Below are 19,106 nucleotides of genomic sequence, written 5' to 3'. Positions count from 1 at the left end.
ATTGCAACCTCTAGTTACTATTGGACCTATACTTCTAGCAACTTTAGAGGAGACAGGAAGGATGATCAAAAGAGGAGAAATAGAATTTAAGAAGCTTCTTAAGGGAGTACAGAAGTAGATAAGACATTGAATGTTTAGGGTTAATATCTTGTTGAACATCAGTAATTCATTTATTAATAATGGGTGAATACGGGGAGTAGGGGTTGTTAGAATTAGAACAGGGATCAGAATGGCTTGCTGGTTTGTTGCAGTTTGCTCTGGAGTTTGCCTTTGACACGTCACTTCCAAAATTAAGAGAGCCTCCTCCTGATTCCTTTCTGCAATGACATGTTAATCCTTTACTTCATTACCTCTGGACGGCGTATTGCCTTGCCACATTTCATCTTGCATCCAGCATAGACTTGAGATCTTTTAATATTCTATATTTAATATCTTAACCTATTCCAAATCTTCTTCTCCTAAGAACAGCAGAAGAGCACTGTTAGAAGGGTCGGTGCCTCACTGCTCCAGTGATCTTGATTTGATCCTGATCTCTTGTGGAGTAAGTGTGGAATCTGAACATTCTTGCTGTGACCACATGGGTTACCTGTAAGTGATCCATTTTCTTCCAAAAGAGCTGCAAGTTATTAGGTTAATTAATCATTCTAAAATTGCTGCACGTATAATGAGGGTAGAATCCCAGGTGAGTTGTTGGGTTAATGGGAATATATTAAGAATAAAATTTGATGAGTCTAGGAATAGTGTAAATGAGTGTTGATAGTTAGTGAAAACTTAATGGCCTATAGGGTATTTTCCCCCATGCTGTATGAATATTCCATTGATGTCTTGCCTTTCCTTTTCCTCGAACATTCCAACAAGATCTCAGTTTTATCATTGTTTTTTTTTAAGTTCTGCACTCATCTTCCAGAATAGATATAGGGAATTGGATGGAGAGAAGGACAAGAAAGCTTTCGATGCAAAACATTAAAAATTGTTGGAAATCTCGGTTTCAGATGTTCAGTCAATTATTACATTTGGAACTAACATCCATCAATAAGTCTTTATTTACCAACAGGATCAGAAAACTAATGAAAAGTTTTGCCAGTGGAAGCAATGGACTCAGGTTCAATTTCAACATTTAAGAGGAATTTGGATAGATTCATGGGTGGGAGGGCTATGTTTAGGATGCAGACTAATGGGATTAGGCAGAATAATAGTTTGGCCTGGACTAGATGGGCTGAAAGGCTGTGCTGTGCTTTTTTATGCTTCTATGATTCAGGCATGGGATTACCCACAATCTTGTTGAATAATCGCACTGGTTTGAAGGGTTGAATGGGATATTCCCATTGCTAATTCTGCTGTTCTTTAATTCTCATTTATTATTTTCTCTGCATCCACATCCATTTCTATGAATAATTATTATCTCTAAACTCTTCTAATAACACCCCTTTGTAAATCTCCAATTTCAATTAGTCATTGGTGACCATGCATTGTGCAAATTATTGACCCTGCATTTTTTTTTAACTTGCTTGCCTCTCAACCAAATAGGATTTTTAAAATCCTAATTTGCCAGCCATGCTTTTTGACACCTCTTTTCTATTGCATCTTAATGTGGAAATGCTCTTTCTTCCATATGTCTTTATGGTTTTGAGATGTGGTGAGCAGTATACAATGCAACATGTTGTTCTATAATTGAAAAAAATACCATTGCCTTAAAACTACATTCAGCAAAATGAGCAGTCAAATGCTAAGTGCATTCGTGTCATTACCTCATGACTTTATTTCCCACATCTTGGTATAGTGAATCATAATTACATCCTCACAACAAAACTAAGCTTTATCTGTTGAAACTGTTTTTAGAACAAACTTTACCTCATAACCCTATTTTAAACACTTGTTTAAGAAATGCAATCAAATGTTGCTTTTAGTTATATCACTTTTAGATTAATTATGTATTATTATTAAAACTCCTGAATCTGTTTAAACTAGATCAAAATATTTATTTTATTTGTGCACACTTTCAATTAGTTTATTAATTTTTCTGCCCTTTCACCCAGCTATTTTGCAGAATATACTTAGATTCCCTTTTTATTGCTAATCCTTTTTCACTCATGCATTTGCCTTTATATTCCTGGATGATTGTTTAGAAAGTTCTGCTCAGAGTCCTACTCTCTGTCATTGATTTAATTGTCATGCACATTAATTTTAAATGCATACATTCCTGGAGATGGATGTTACTTATCAATGCTAACCACTCAATGGTCACACTTATAATAAGCGGCCTGATTGATTGACCATGAAAAGGCATCTCCATAAATTGACATAACATTCCTGCCCATTAACCTTACTTCAGGTTTTCAATGACATTTGTCATTGTTGAATGAATACATCAGCATTTCCTAATCAATTTCATTCCATCAACTGCCATGGCACAATTGTCTCTAAGCACCAGACTTCTTAGTTTGTTGTATATTAAAAATCAACGTGTAAACATGAAAAAGCCAAAGCATATGCCATAGACCATTTGTTAGAACAAACTGGAGCCTTCTGTGACAGTTGAAATCCATTGTATTATTTCTGGGTTTTTGACAACGATTTGCACAATGCCATTTGTACTTTGCATGCCATAGGATGCGGAACATCTTTAAGGAGCGTTGTCTCAAAAAAGTGGCATATATCTTTAAAGACCCTCATCACTTAGGTCATGCCCTCATCTCATTGCTACCATCTGGGAGGAGGTACAGAAGCATGAATGTACATGAATCTGGAACACCTTCTTCCCCTCTGCCAACTGATTTCTGAATGGACATTGAACCCATGAATACTACCTCTCTACTTCTTAAAAAAATTTCTATTTTAGTACTACTCATTTAATTTAACTATTTAATATGTATATACTTACTGTAATTCAGTCTTATTTTCTATTACCATGCATTGCATTGGGTTGGTACCACAAAGGCAACAAATTTCAGGGCATATGCCGATGATATTAAATCTGATTTTGATAATGATTCTGATCTCAATAACAAATTAGTTATCAAATTCCATGTTTTTGCAAGGTATTCACCATAAGCAGTCAACTACAGAGACAGAAGAGACTGCAGATTCTCGGATCTCAGGTTAAAAACAATTTGCCTGACGACCTCAGTGACCAGAAGACCATAAGACTATAAGATATAGGAGAAGAATTAGGCCATTTGTCCCATCAAGTCTGCTCCACCATTTCATTATGGCTGATCCAATTTTCCTCTCAGCCCCAATCTCCTGCCTTCTCCCCAGTCAAGAATTTATCGAACTCTGCCTTAAATATACATAAAGATTTGGCCTCCATAGCTGCCTGTTGGCAAACAATTCCACAGATTCACCACTCTGGCTTAAGAAATTCCTTCTCATCTACATTCTAAAAGGACACCCCTCTGTTCTGAGGCAGTGTTCTCTGGTCTTAGCCTCTCCCACCATAGGGAATATCCTCCTCTGCATCCACTCTGTCATCTCCACTCTGTCAAGACAACTCACCATTCAATAGCTTTCAATGAGGTTATCCTCATTCTTCTGAACTCCAGTGAATACAGGCCCAGAGCCATCAAACACTCTTCATATAACAAGCCATTCAATCCTGGAATCATTTCTGTGAATCTCCTTTGAACATTCTTCAGTTTCACCACATCTGTTCTAAGATAAGTGGCCCAAACCTGCTCATAATACCCCAAGTAAGGTCTCATAGTGCTTTATAAAGTTTTAATATTACACCCTTGTTTTTATATTTGACTCCTCTTGAAATAAGCGCTAACATCGCATTTGCCTTCCTTATCACAGACTCAACCTGCAAATGAACATTCAGGGAAACCTTCACAAGGACTCCCAAGTTCATTTGTACCTCAGTTTTTTTTTTAATTTCCTCTCCATTTATAAAATAGTCAACCCTTTCATTTCTTCTACCAAGCTGCATGGTGATACACTTCCCACCACTATATTCTAACTGCTATTTCTTTGCCCATTCTCATAATCTGTCGTAGTCCTACTGTAGCTTCTCTACTTTCTCAAAACTAACTGCCCTTGCATCTACCTTCATGTTGTCTGCAAACTTTTTAACAAAGTCATCAATTCCATCATCCATATTATTGACATATAACGTTAGAAGAATAAGTCCCAACACAAACCCCTGTTGAACACCACTAGTCACTGGCAGCAGCCATAAAAGGCTCCCTTTATTCCTACTCTTCATCTCCTATCAATCAGCCACTGCTTTATCCATGTTAGAATCTTTTCTGTAATACCATGTGCTCATAGCTTGTTAAGCAGCCTCATGTGTGACACCTTCTCTAAAGTCTTCTGACAATCCAAGTACACAATATCAACTGACTCTCCTTTATCTATCCTGCTTGCTACTTCTTCAAAGAATTCCAACAGATTTGCCAGGCAAGACTTTCCCTTGAGGAAACAATGCTAACTATGACTTATTTTATCATGTACCTCCAAGTACCATGAGACCTCACCCTTTATAATTGACTCCAACACCTTCTCAATCACTGAGGTCAGACTAATTGAGTTATCATTTGCTTTCTTCTGCCTCTGTCTCTTTTTGAAGAGTGGAATGTCATTTGCAATTTTCTAGTCTTCCAGAACCATTCCAGAATCTAGTGATTCCTAATGCCTCCATGATATCTTCTGCCACCTCTTTCAGAACTTTGGGTTTTACTCCTTCTGGTCCAGCTGACTTATCAACCTTCAAACCTTTCAGATCCCAAGAACCTTCTCTCTAGTTATGGAAACTTCACACACTTCATGACCCCCGACACCTGGAACTTGCACCAGAGGGTTGAGAAGAATCTGAAGGAAAAAGGAACTTTCAGCATTTTGGGATGAAACACTATGTCAGAACTCAGTGATCTGAAGGCACTGTTTGACCCACTCAGTTCTTACAGCAGATTGTTTGTTGCAACAAGTTAATTACATTTTCTGGGAGACAAAATGTGTTTATCGTGTGTAGTGGCAAAACTAATCCAAAATGAAAACATAGCTTCTACTTCTGGTACCAATATGTTACAAAATTTGCTGATCATTAGAAGTTGGTGGTGACAGAGACAGACCACATTTTCTTCACACTTGAAGACGAAGAAAATTTGACAAATTTTCTTAAGTTGGTGAAGCAAACTAGAGAATAGATGAATGAATGCCAGTGTAACTAGTGTGAATCTGTGTAAAATGTTCAAAATGCCTTCAAGTATTTTAGTTCAATTGCTGCTTAATCTTTCAAAAAAAATCTTTGAAGTACAAAAATTAACTATATCTTATAGCACACTAATTCAAAAAGAAAAGAAAATGAGTAAATATTGGGAATAATGGCTCTAGCTTATTGGTGCCAAATATAGGTAGCTCCAGTGCTTTGTAAATAAAGGACCAGGTTGATATAAAAATCTCGATATTAATAATATCTGTTTGACATAAACTGCACTAATAATGAATAGTCATTAAAATGCATAAGCAGATTGTCTGAAGGGAACAGTGAGTTCTAAACGTATCCCAGAAATAACAGAGCATGGATAGCATTATGACCATCACAACTGCTTATTAAATATAAGACAAGCTGAATGCTTGATGCCACTATTACTTATCTGTTTGTAACCAGTCAATCAATGCAGCATTTTCTTTCCTGATGAGATCATTCAGATTACATTCTCAGCCACTCCTATTTCTCACCTACTTTCTGTTTCTTAGGAACATCATTGGAACATAAGACCATAAGACATAGGAGCAGAATTAGGCTATTTAACCCATATATTCTGCTCTGCCATTCCATCATGGCTGATTTCTTATCCCTCTCAACCCCTTCGCCTCTCATCTCCCCTTGATCTTTGATGCCTTGACTAATCAAGAAACATAAGTGGCCTTACAAAAATAAATAGCATAATTTTCCATACACCGCCTGATGACATAATCTCTACCTGATCACCATGTCTTGACCACTCTACTATTCTGGATCAATAGAATCTATCACCAGAATCAGAAGTTTTCCGACAGAGGCAATAACAAAAGTGTCACTTCCAGTCAACCGTGCCAGCTCCAATTTCCTCCAAGGCTGAATTTCATAATATCCATATCATATTTAGCCTTCAAATCCACTTTCAACCAACTATGTGCCCCATCATGAAAACTGATGTTTTCATCTCCATTGCCTGATTCTAAACTTTTCCTTGGAACATCTGTTGCTCAATTCTTTTCCCATTTGATTGGTTACTCTAGGCACAAGGATTCCAACATTCAACAATCCAGTCTTCTATTTTATACTGTGGATAAATATGAGATCTTCTAAAATTGTTTGTCATAATTACACAACGGTGAAACAAGCTCTTCAGCTGTTTGAGTCTGAACTAAACACTTCCACCAATCCTACACAAATCTAATGTTTTATTTGCCTTTTATTCTCATCAATTATCTGACAATTTTATCTTTCGTCTACTAGGAACAATTGGCAGTGACCAATTAACTTACAAAACTCTTCACCTTTGAGGACAGCAGAGCACTAGAAGGAAATGGAAAGGATGTGCAAACACAACATAATTTGGACAGGATATCAGGATTTGAACTGGAAGGAATGGCTTTTCTAGCCATGCTGCAATACTTGCTGGTTTCTCTCATCTCCTGCCAAGCATTATGTCATTGTTATCCCTATGACTGTTGACTCCTCCAAATTAAGCAATATTTTGACTTTTAAAAGGTTCTTTGTGGTTAAATCTTTTACTGGCCAAATCATTCTCCTTCTGCGCTCTCTGCAGAGCTCTGAGAGTTTTGCTTTCCTCTGAACCTGGTCTATTGTCTTTTTCCTGAGAGGTTTATTGTGAACAGTGGATGAACGACATTCTGGAGACCATTGACATAGCTGATGATTAATTTAACATTTTTTTCAACGTAGACTTCTGTGTCCATTGCTTGTGTATTGATTGCTCTATATCAGGTACCAGTCCATGCAATTTTCTGCTGAAGGGAATCTCAAGTTAAGATTGAAAGATCACATCACTGAACAGGAATCACTTTAAAGTAACTATTAAAATAATTGATCCTTTTTAAATTGTTATATGTTTTATTGCCTTATTTTAATTTGAAATATATTTTAAAGCAGTTTAATGATGCATCATTCTAATATTCTGTCAGGGAATTAGGTTTACAGCTTTCATTCAACACAGTGACCAACTGCCCAAAATTGGTGCCAAAATCTTTGCACATTTTCAGAAGCTATTCTGTCAGTCATTTCTTCCCTCCCCAGAACAGTTGTTTCCATTAGTTTTGCAGCCGGTCTGCTCTACAATATTCAGTCATTGCTTCGATGAAGGTTCCTAACACAGTCCTCTGAAAGATTGTGTCCACTGAATTATTTAATTCCCATTTCATTCCATTTTCAGATATACACTGAAGCCAGGTGCAATGGGGTTGCAATATTTAAGTCCTCAAAACAAAAAAAAAAGTCACTTCTTTTCTGAAACAGTTAGGGAAGCATGAGCCTTGTAGTTATGTCTTTCTGCAGCAGTGCGGCAGGTCAGAAAGCTGACTTATAGGCATCAGCGTTAAAGTGTCTGCGTTGAAGTAAGGCTGTTATTGACTGGTGCTGGGGGTTGTTGCAGGAAGCGTCTTCCCCTGCTGCCCTTTCTTTTTTTTATTCCCGGACTTGTCTTTCTTGCTTTGCCTGTTGCCGCCTTCTTTGTTCCGTGCTTTGCCTTTCCTTCCTCCTTTCTGCTTTTCTCTTCTTCTGTTGCCTTTTCCTTGTCCTGTTACAGAAAGGCACATTGTCAGTATTGCTCTGCAAACCTTGCTCCCCAGATAATTACCAAGCTGAGGAAGAACCGCGGTCTGCATGGCGGTGGATGGTGAATGAGCCTAGAAGGTGGATAAATATCAGCTTTAATACAGAATTACAAAGGGAAATAATATAACATTCCTTGAATGCCACCACTGATTCTTAATATATTTATGCAATTATAAACAGCATCACCATGACCCCCATAATGTCATTTTATTGCTAGAAAAATAGAGGGGTAAGAAACTCTCTTGCATAAAAATTAGCAGATAATTCTAAATAGAACTGAATGGAATAGAACGTACAGCAAATCAGAAACACAAAAGATTCAGCAGATGCTGGGAATCCAGAGTAACACACAAAATGCTCCTAGAGCTTGCCAGGTCAGGCAGCATCAACTCAGAGGAGTAAACATCGACGTTTCAGGCCGAGACCCTTCCTCTGCACCCTTCATCTTAGTTTTAATGAAGGGTCTCAACCTGAAACATCGATTGTTTATTCCATTCCATAGATGCTCCCGATCTGCTGAGTCCCTCCAGCAATTTGTAGAAGCGACGACCACATTACATTACATACTGTCTCTGATGCCATTGCCTGGGGGAGGATTACTAAGGGAGCATTTTCTATACAAAAGCAGAATAGTTAGGGAGTTACTAATCCGATGAAAGCTAAAACACATTAGGAACTCTCAGAGGGGATGCAGATTCACAGAGAGAAAGAGTTAAAGCTTTTGTCACAAGTAGAAAGAGTTCAACTGGAGGATAGGATTTGAAGATCAGGACTTGGCATTTGGTGTTGGTGTAGTTTTGCGACATGACATGGAGTGTAAAAGGAAGTAGGGAGCGGTAGGTCCAATGAAAGAGGATCTGGATTCTCATGGGTATACAATTGACATCTTACTCTGTATCACATCCAGAAGAGTAACATTTATAACTGGTCACAGTGGCGCCAGTGAACAAAGCTAACTCGGGAGACATGTTCACAAAACTGTTTCTTTCACATCTTTTTATTTTAAATGTGTTTCTCGTACAGAGTCTACAATCTGTAGTTTGAAGATCAATTGAGTGATGCCCCTGAGAAGATTCCAGGAGGTGAGCATCCTCGAGGCCTAGAAGTTTAGAGACTGGACATAAGCCCGTGGTCAGTGCCATTTCTCGCCAATCTCTTCGAATAAAGTGTCGAGAAAGATTGAAACGTCAAGGCGAGTGCAGAAGGCGAGCAAATGTTCAGCACTATCCACCAGCCTCCCACTCCCTGCTGCTAGAAGAAGGTGAAGGCGTGTTGCCATCTCTCGCTCACTACTCCTGATGGAAGGCCTCTCTCTCCTTTGATGCTGTCAGAGGATGGTACCAAAGTTTTGGATCTGTCATCTATGGATTGGACTGTACTTTACGTGGACTTCTTCAATTTAATATTTTTATATTCTATGCTTTTGTCCTTTCTTTCTTGTTGCTGTTTAGTGAGAATTGTTTGTTTTCTTTTGTGCGAGGTGGGGTTGAGGGTTTGGGGTTCGATGTTCTTGCATGATTTTCTTTTTTGCGCGGGTTGATGTTTTTCGTGAACAGCATCCATGGTTTTCTTTGCTTCATGGCTGTCTGGAGAAGATAAATCTCGGAGTTGCATACTGCATTCATACTTTGATAACAAAATACTTTGAAACTTGAAATTATCATTATTCAGTTACAAGTTACTGAAGAACAATGTTTCACCATTAAATTTCCACAAAGATGCCACAATGAGAACTGAAGGTAATTTAATCAAGGAGTCATTTTATGTTGTGGCTTATAAAACTCTAGTTAGGCTAAATCTGGAGTAGTGCATTTGATTCTGGTTTCGCCATTATAGGAAGAGTGTGGAGGCTAGGGAGGGTGTTAGAGAAGTTTACCTAGAAGATGGATGGGTTAGAGGCCATGTGCTAAAAGGAGAGATTGGATAAACTTGGACTGTTTTCTCTGGAGCAATGGAGCCGGAGAGGAGACCTGACAGTAGGTTATATAATTATGAGAGGCATACAGGCTGTAGCTGACATCTTTTTTTTTAAAGATCAAAATGTCTATTACTAGAGTACATGCATTTAAGATGATAGGAAAAAGTTCAAGGGAGATGTATGGGGGCAAATTATTAACACAGTGGTAGGTACATGGAATGGTGATGGAGACAGTTATGATAAAGGAGGTTAAAAAGCTGTATTAAGCAGGAACATGAAAATGCAAAGAATGAAGGGACATGGACCATGTGCAGACCGAATGGATTTGGTGTCATTAGTTTAAAGTGTTCTGCATCACATTGTGGCCTCAGGGGCCTGTACCTCTGCTGGGCTGTTTTACCCCCCATGGTCCTTATATGTTGGGAGTGAGTGGAGTTTAAAAAGTAGCTATTCAATGTGAGGAATAGGTCAGGTAGTGGAAGGAGGAATGAGGTGCATAGGGATGGTCTTCTTCTGTTTCAGGAGGAAGCAAAAAAGCTCCCAGCAGCGTTGCTGAGAAAGGGAAGTGTAAAAAGATAACATTTGGGTGAAACCTGCAAGATATTGACAATGCTATAAAAATTCTATAAAAATGCTATTCTATAAAATAGAATTAGAACTTTCTGCATCAAGAGGGAGGAAGAGATGAGTGACATTTCAGGCTTTCATCAAAAAAAGTAGAAAATCTTAATGATAAAGAAGGGTTAAGATGCAGAAAAAAGGGCCAGGAGAAACAAAAGGGTTGCATTGCAGAATATCGGGCAATGAAAGATAAAATGATGAAAGGGAGTACTGATTCCAAGCAAAAGGGGGCAGTAATGGAACAAAAAGAAACAGAAGGGTTTGGAGATTGCAAAGCTTCATTTGCTATCACTCATATTATATATATTTCAAAATGTAGCTCATACCATTTTCACTGTATTGGTGTACAAGATGTAACAACCTAAAGTGATGAAGACTGATATGCATTTTCTTAGCACAGGGCAATATTACTGCACATCTGTAGAGGAGTCCAGGATTGAGAAGTATGCAGTGGACTAAAACAATCTGCAATGTTACTCTAACAAAACAAAAACTTAAACATATTCAGTACTGTGCAAAAGTCTATATATATATCTATATATTTAACTATCTATCTACCTATATCTATGTGTGTGTGTGTATAGTGTCTAAGACTAGTGCATTGTATCACTGTGACACAACAAATCTAATTTCATGACATATATGAGCAATGATAAACCTAATTCTCATGTGGGTCTCTATTTTGGACTGAGGGTGTTAAGGGGGCAGGAAGAGGGGATTCATGGTTGCAAAAGGGGAAGGTAGTGGGAGGCACCAGAGAGGCATTCTATAATGATCAATAAGCCAATCAAATGTCCCTGCGTGGTGCCTCAGGGATGGGTGTTTCTTCACCCGTGCCATACCCCACCCCGTCACTTCTTTCCTGCCACCTGTCCCACACACATCCCATGCCATTCCACCTTCGGCATTCCCAACATCCTTTGCTTCTGCCAGATTTACAAACTCACTCTCCACTCTACGTTGACAAGTACTGTACTATGTAGGAGTCTTGGGCAGCCTAGCTATATAAGTGAGCCCAAGACTTTTGCACAGTACTGTTAAAATGGAACCCTTGTTGTAGGAAGGCTACTAGCTATTTGAAGACTCTTTTCAAAGTTTACAGCACACTTCACCCTATGCAAAAACTCCCATTCCACCTCACCAAATATTTTCTGCTACTATCAAAATCAACATATGGTGTTCTGGGTCAGTCTCAGGTAAATTGGACTGAAATATAACTCACATTAAATTTAAAAAAATACCCACCTGTCCAGAAACAGTAACTGAGAGGCTTTATTATTTTTTATGGTGACAGGATGAAATAAAGCTTTAATATCAAAAGGTAGGAGGTAATCGCCAAAAATCCAAGAAAATAGTTCCTGATGCTTGATGAGAGCTTGAAGAGGGAAAAGCTAAGGAAAGGAGAAATCCAGATTTTTGTATTGGAATAGAGAGCAACAATTTTGTTTGCAGAGGTCTCTTTAAATAAGTAGAATCTCTTCAATCTCGCCATTATGGTTAGACCTACACCACTGAGTATTGACAAAATGACAGAACCCTTCTGAGCTAAGTTGTTTACAGTATTCAAGTCACTTGCTGCATAAATCTTAACTGAAGAAGGATTTGGCTCAGGTTGACTGATCTGATTCAGATGAACTTTTATACCTATCACAGCACTTCAGGAAATTCACAAGACTGTCTCAAGATGTAAGGGCTTAATGAGTAGATTGTACATGAACAACTAGCACGTAATGTTAAATTGAAAACCAATGTTATTTGGGAAAGACATTCTTACACATGATATTGACTGGCAGCCAGGTTAAAAGCCTCCAGAAATGAGACCCAATTTATTATCAATTCCATGTGAATGCCATCAACATTGGTGAACCATAAGAAATGTACAAGAAAGGAAAACATAAACAAATCAGGACTGGAGAGTAAAGGAAATAATAAAGTGAGGTAAGGCATGGATGCCGACAGAGCAAGGATAGAATAGAAGACAAATATTACAGAATAGAAGAGAAATGCTGCCTATAAGAAGTATTCCCCCCCCCCCCGAAAGTTTTCATGTTTTATCAGTTTCCAGAAAAAGAATCTTTTTTGTCAAAGTGAAAGCAGATCTCAACAAAAGGTCTAAATTAATTACAAATATAAAGTACAAAATAATTGTTTGCATAAGTAAGCATTTAGTGGATGCACCTTTGGCAAAGTGCAGCCTTGAGTCTGTGTGGATAGGTGTCTGTCAGCTTTGCACATCTGGTCGCTACAATTCTCCCCATCCTTCTTTACAAAACTGCTCAGGCCCTATCAGATTGCATTGGAGTCCGTGAGTAACAGTCCTTTCCAAGCCCAGCCACAAATTCTCAGTTGGATTGAGGTCTGGACTCTGATTTGGCCTCTGCAGGACATTAACTTTGTTGTTTCTAAGCCATTCCCATGCAGCTTTGGCTTTATGCTCGGAGTCATTGTCTTGATGGAAAACAAACCTTCTCCCAAGTTGCAGTTCTCTTGAGGACCATATCAGGATTCCCCCCAGGATTTCTCTGCATCTTGCTGCATTCATTTTACCCTCTACCTTCAAAAGTCTTCCAGCGCCTGCTGCAGCGAAGCAGCCCCACAGCAAGAGGCACAGTAGGGAATCATGGTATGCTTCATGGGTAGGGATGGCGTGTTTTTGATGATGTGCGGCATTTGGCTTATGCCAAACATAGCACTAAGTCTGGTGGCCAAAGAGCTCAATTGTGATTTCATAAAACAATAGAACCTTCTTCCAGCTGACCTCAACGTCTCCCACATTCCTTCTAGCAAACTCTAGCTGAGATTTCATGTGAGTTTTTATAATTGATTGTGAGTCACTCAAAGCCGATTTCATTGCTTAATCACCCTAATTGCACAACCAATTTTATGCCATTGACAAATACTTTTAATCAAGGGGTCTGTAGACGCTAGGTTGAGAAATTTAACTACCTGCACAGCAATATATGCACCATCTGCAGGGATATTGAGGGTAATTGTGTAATTGTGTGTTGGAATAAAAAGCAAAAGTGGGACTTACTGAGATGAAAATCAAGACCGGAGTTAAATGTGGATGAGCATAACATTTTTGGCAAGACCAAGTAAGATAAAGGTAGGTGCAGTAGAAATGCTTATTAGGGAAACATAATGAGAATAGAGAAAGAAAATAACCTCTAATTAAAACAATAATGGAATCCATATGGAAAGAAATGAAAGATTTTAAGAGGAACAATCACACCATAAGATAAGACCTACAGTCTAAGTATAATTGGAAAGGGAACGAGGAAGAGAAATATGTGGAACATTGTGGAAATTATTTTTTAGTGAAGAATAATAACGGATAATTTCAATTAACATGATGTGAATTGTAGCAGGAGATAGATAAATGGGATTAGAACATGTTATTCTTGCAATGTATACAGAGCTCCATTCTAACCCACTGTTAAAAACTTAAGAGAGGATTTGTTATTGGATCTGATAATAGAGAATGAAACAGGACAGTTAAGAGAAATACTGTAAAGAATATTTGACCAAAGAATGCATAATTAAAAGTAGAACACAGTATAATAGATTGAAGGAATTTTGAGAGATGAGAACAGAATTTGGGAGAACAGGATGGACAGGAAGATAAAAAAAGGTGTTCTTTGAACCAGCTCAGTCATTCATCCAATCTTGGTCACTGCACCACTTTTTAATTCTTGTCTCAAACTCCTCAACTTATCTGTTTTAAACACATTTTTTTCCAGCTTTCAATATATTCAGTGACTTCATCTCCATGGCACTCTGGGGTAGGAAATTCAAAATACCAACCGCTGTCTGATAGAAAACAACAGTCCTCCTCACCTTCATCTTATTATAATGCCATGGCCCAGCTCATAGCATCCTTCCCGTTAATCCCATAAGAACCTTGTAAGTTTTAGTTAGAACACAAATGGGAAATGGAGAATGAAAATAGTAGGTATTTAAGATTTTAAGATGATCTTCAATAGAGGGCAGGAAAAATCCATTCCTCTAAAAGTAACAAACTAAATACTCTTGCAGAATGATGGATGAATGACTGAACGCAGGGAAAGAGGTGCATGTTATCTTTGTAGGACATATGACTGGAGGAAATGTGTGGGGAGGGTAAACAAAGTAAAAAACAGTCTGGGGCTAAATATAAACTATGATATGATATTAAATAGGAAATATAAAAAACAGTAAAATATTTAACAGATGTATCAATCAGACTAGGAAGGTTAGGATGGTACCAGGCACATTAAAAAGGTAGGCAGAACAATTGACACAAAATTCTGGAGGAACTCAGCAGGCCAGGCAGCATCTATAAAAAAGGAGTTAACAGCCAAAGCTTCAAGCCTTTATCGGGACTGGGAAAAAAAGTTGAGAAGTTAGAGCAAGAAGATGGGGGGAGGGGAGGAAGGTGGTAGGTGATAGTTGAAATCGGGAGGGGGGAGGAGTGAGGTAAAGAGTTGGAAAGTTGATAGCTGAAAGAGATAAGGGCTGGAGAAGGGGGAATCTGATAGGAGAGGGATGAAGACCATAGAAGAAAGAAAGTGGTAGCAGCACTGGAGGGAAGTGTTGAGCAGGTAAGGAGATAAGGTGAGAGAGGGAAATGGGAATAGTGAAGATGGGGGAGGGGGGCAATTACCAGTAGTTCGGGAGATCAATGTTCATGTTATCAGATTCGAGGGCACCCAGACAGAATATAAGGTGCTGCTTCTCCAACCTGAGTGGGCCTCTTTGCAGAAGTAGAGAAGGCAATAAACTGACATGTCAGATTAGGAATGGGAAGTAAAATTGAAAGGGAGTCTACTGGGAGATCCCGCTTTTTTTAGCAGATGGTATTCAGTGAAATTGTCTCCCAATCTACACTAGGTCTCACTGATATGCAGCAGGCGATGCTGGAAGCACTGGATACAGTAGGTGACCCCAACAGACTCAGAGGTGAAGTGTCACCTCACCTGGAGGTCTGTTTGGAGCCCTGAATTGGAGTGAAGGAGGAGATGTAGGGGCAGGTTTAACACTTCTTCCACTTGTTACAAAAAAGACACTGAGGCACGAGAGGAGGGAAAAAGATTTGCTGAGATTACATAAGAGAAATGAGATTTAGATGACCAAGAAAGAATAAGCAGGATGGACCACCTCTCGAGAAAATAAAGCAGAAGGGTAAACTACTAAAGGCATTTAACATGATGAAAGATCTTGGTTGACTAGATACAATGAGAATATCTCACCTTGTGGGGATGGTTATAATTGCAGGCCATCTTTATAAAGAGAATTACCATGAAATCCAAAAAGGAATTCAGAAGAAACTGGGTAACTTCAGAATGATGAGAACGTGGAATTGATGACCAGGGAGAGTTTGAAACAAATAGAATAGATGGATGTAAGGAAGTATAAATGAACATAGATGGAAGGAGGTAATAAAAGTTTACTTAATCTTAGGTGAAGAAATAAAGCAGGAGGATCAAATGAAGCATAACTGCCTTCAAAAGGTCAGCAGAGTGTATGAACACTTCATCATGGGATCTTTAGCATAAGCTCAAAACATCTGTCCAAGTCCCAAACACTGTTTCACTTAGGGTTGTCCACAGATATCTTTGCTGGGCTCCATGATAACTCACCTTTTAGGGCAGAGGTTCTCAACCTGGGGTCCACAGACGCCTTGATTAAAAGTATTGGTCCGTGGCATAAAATCGGTTGAGTGATTAGTGTGATTGAGCAATGAAATCAGCTTTGAGTGACTCACAATGAAATTAAATATATTTTATTTTCTTAATAAAACTGAACTGAACACAGATTGTGGCATTAAAATAATGAAAATAACTTGGTAACTATTATCTAATATTGGTAAACAGTGGTCCTGCTGGTTGTATTCCAACATTTGACAAAGACATTAGTAGAGAAAGCTAGGCTTGAGAATTACTGAGAGAGTGCTGTATTGTCCAATATGCTTTTTTTTAGTTGAGAATAGTACATATGGGTTAGTTTTGGAACAGGTCCAATCAACATCACAAAAACAAATAAAAGTTTAAAAATAAACTGCAGATACTGTAAATCTGAATTAATAATAAAAAGATGGGAAAGGCTGGAAACATTTAGCATTTCCAGTACCTTCTGATTTTACAAAGCATTATCTGGCCATTATCAGGCAATTCCTTGAGGCTCAAGACATCTTGCTCCCAGCTATGCTGAGGGTAGTTAATAAGATCACTGAGTTACGTGCAGCATCTGCCCACAAAGGACATTCATGTTGCTTCACAGAGTAGGCAGCAAGCGATCAGGGCTGGAGATGGTGTGATCCTTCTGCTATTTTTACCTGGGCTTCTGCACAATCCGGATGAAGAGATTCAAGTTCCTCATATTGCTCTCACGTTCTCGTACTTTGGTAAATATAGGAGGAGGCCTTTTGATCCATTGTGTTCATATCACCTCTCAGAGCACTTCTGTCAATCCCATTCCTGCACTAACTTCCTGGTACGAATGGTTACAGTCTTTTCCCATGTGCAAAGGAGTTTAAACCAAGAGGTTTGGAGTAAGAAGAGAAAGATTTGAAATGGTCCTAAGGGAGATACTTTACCTTCAGAGGGTAGTGGGCACAGCCAGATGGAGCAGCAGAAGTGGGTGTAATTGCAATATTTAAAAAACATTTAGAGAGATACATGAGTAGAAAAGGTTCAGACCAAGCATAGGGAAATGAATAGGCTTGGACAGGCACTTTATTTGGCTTGGGTGAGCTGGACTGAAGGGCCTAGACGTATAATTCTATGCATGAGCTATTCAGTATTGTATCTTCTCTCAATGGTTATGAATTCCTTCGGACATCTGAGCTCACTCCAGCTTCCTGCTGCCTTAATGGGGATAGAGTTCTTCTTGTACTCACCTACCACCCCATGACCCTCTGCATCCAACACATCTTTCTCTACAAGTTCTACCTCCTTCTGCATGGTCCCAACACCAAACCTATCCTTACCTCCTCTCTCACTCTCCACTTTTCACATGGATTTCTCCCTCCATGATTTCCCTGCCCACTGATCTCCCTCCTAGCACATCTTCCAGCAAGTGGCAGAGATACAACACATGCCCATTCCCCTGCTCCATTAACTCCATTGAGGGCCCCATATAGCCAATCCAGGTGAGGCAGCACTTCACCAGCGTATCTGCTGCGGTCCTCTGTTGTATGCGGTGCTCCGAATGTGGCCTTCTCTACACTGGAGAGACCCAATGTAAACTGGGGGGACTGCTTTGTTGAGCACCTCTGCTTCATTTGCCAAAAGTGAAATTTCTATTTTAATTTTTATTCCCATTCCCATTCCCAATCTGACATGTTGGTCTCTGGCCTCCTCATTTGCCATGCTGAGGCCACTCTTAGGAGCAACACCTCGCATTCTGTCTAGATATGAACATCAATTTCTCCTTCTGCTAATTTTTCTCCTCTCCCTTCCCTCTTCTATTTCCCACTCTGGCCTCTTACCTCTTCTTGTCATCTGCCTATCACAATCCCGTGGTGCCCCTCTTTTTTCACTTTCTCCCACGGTCCACTCTTCTCTCTTATCAGATTCTCCAAACCTTTACCTTTCCCACCCAGCTGGCTCCACCTATCACCTTCTAGCTTGGCCTCCTTCACCTCCTCCCACCATTTAATTCTGGAGTCCTCCTCCTTCCTTTCTAGTGTTGAAGAAGGTTCTCAGCTTAAAACCTCGACTGTTTACTCATTTCCATAGATATTGCATGACCTGCTGAGTTCCTCCAGCATTTTGAGTGTGTGGATTTCCTGCATTTGCAGAATCTGTTGAGCTTATGATTTTTTTTTAGCTTTTCTGTTGATGTAGATTGACTGCTGCAGACTTGCTCTCCGTGTGGAAAAGCAACACCTCGTATTTCATTCAGGTAGCCTCCAACATGATGGCATGAACATCAATTTCTCCTCCTCCTTCCCTCTTCTATTTCCCACTCAGGGCTTTTACCAATGTGCTGTTGCATTATGTTACACTTTTGCCACCAGCTGGTATGCAGTAAATCACAAACTCTCCAACACAGTCTCACAGCTTCATGGACCCTGGGCTCAATCCTAAATAATGTTGAGTTTTCACCTTCTCCCTTTGAGCCCATGAGATTCTTCTGGGTACTTTCACATCACAAAGGCCAATTGGTTGGTTAATTGACCACTGTTAAACTGCCCCTAGTTGCACATGAGTTGTATTATTTGGGAGGACCTGTTGGGAACATGGGGAGGATAAGTTACAGGATAATTAGAGAAGAATGAGATTGCTCTGTGAGCCAACATAAACGTAATGGACCAAATTAGCCTCCTTCTATGTATGTTGTCAGAAAATAATGGCATGTGGTATCACAAACGCAGTACAGCTGATGTAGTGCAATATTGAATTGAATTGACTTTACTTCTTACATCTTTCACATATATGAGGAGTAAAAATCTTAACATTACATCTCTGTCTAAATGTTCAATGTTCAATCATAGTAATTTGTAATAAATAGAACAGTCAATGTAACATAGAATACACTCAAATTAGTATGAGTTAATCAGTCTAATGGTCTGGTGGAAGAAGCCGTCCTTCAGCCTGTCGGTCCTGGCTTTTATGTTGCGACACCGTTTCCCGGATGGTAGCAGCTAGAATAGATTTTGATTGAGGTGACTCGAGTCCCCAGTGATCCTACGGGCCCTTTTTATACACCTGTCTTTGTAAATGTCCTGAGTCGTGGGAAGTTCACAACTACAGATGCATTGGGGTGTCCACACCAATCTCTTCAGTGTCCTATGAATGAAGGAAG

At 39.2% G+C, this 19,106-nt stretch overlaps 1 protein-coding gene across 2 annotated transcripts in view; it reads right to left on the bottom strand.

The window, feature by feature from the left end:
• Positions 1-7,033: 7,033 nt before the first annotated feature.
• The window catches only part of rspo1 (R-spondin 1), a 176,461-nt gene continuing 164,388 nt past the window's right edge, over positions 7,034-19,106 (bottom strand). For both annotated transcript variants that reach the window (XM_059954375.1, XM_059954376.1), the window contains exon 6: positions 7,034-7,742. In XM_059954375.1, coding sequence (XP_059810358.1) covers positions 7,570-7,742 — 173 coding nt within the window. In that variant the 3' untranslated portion in view covers positions 7,034-7,569. The remainder of the gene's footprint in view (positions 7,743-19,106) is intronic.

The sequence above is a fragment of the Hypanus sabinus genome, chromosome 30, assembly GCF_030144855.1.
Source record: "Hypanus sabinus isolate sHypSab1 chromosome 30, sHypSab1.hap1, whole genome shotgun sequence".
NCBI classification, from domain to species: domain Eukaryota; kingdom Metazoa; phylum Chordata; class Chondrichthyes; order Myliobatiformes; family Dasyatidae; genus Hypanus; species Hypanus sabinus.
Note: the sequence above shows the minus strand (reverse complement) of the source record. Positions and strands in the feature narration are given on the sequence as shown.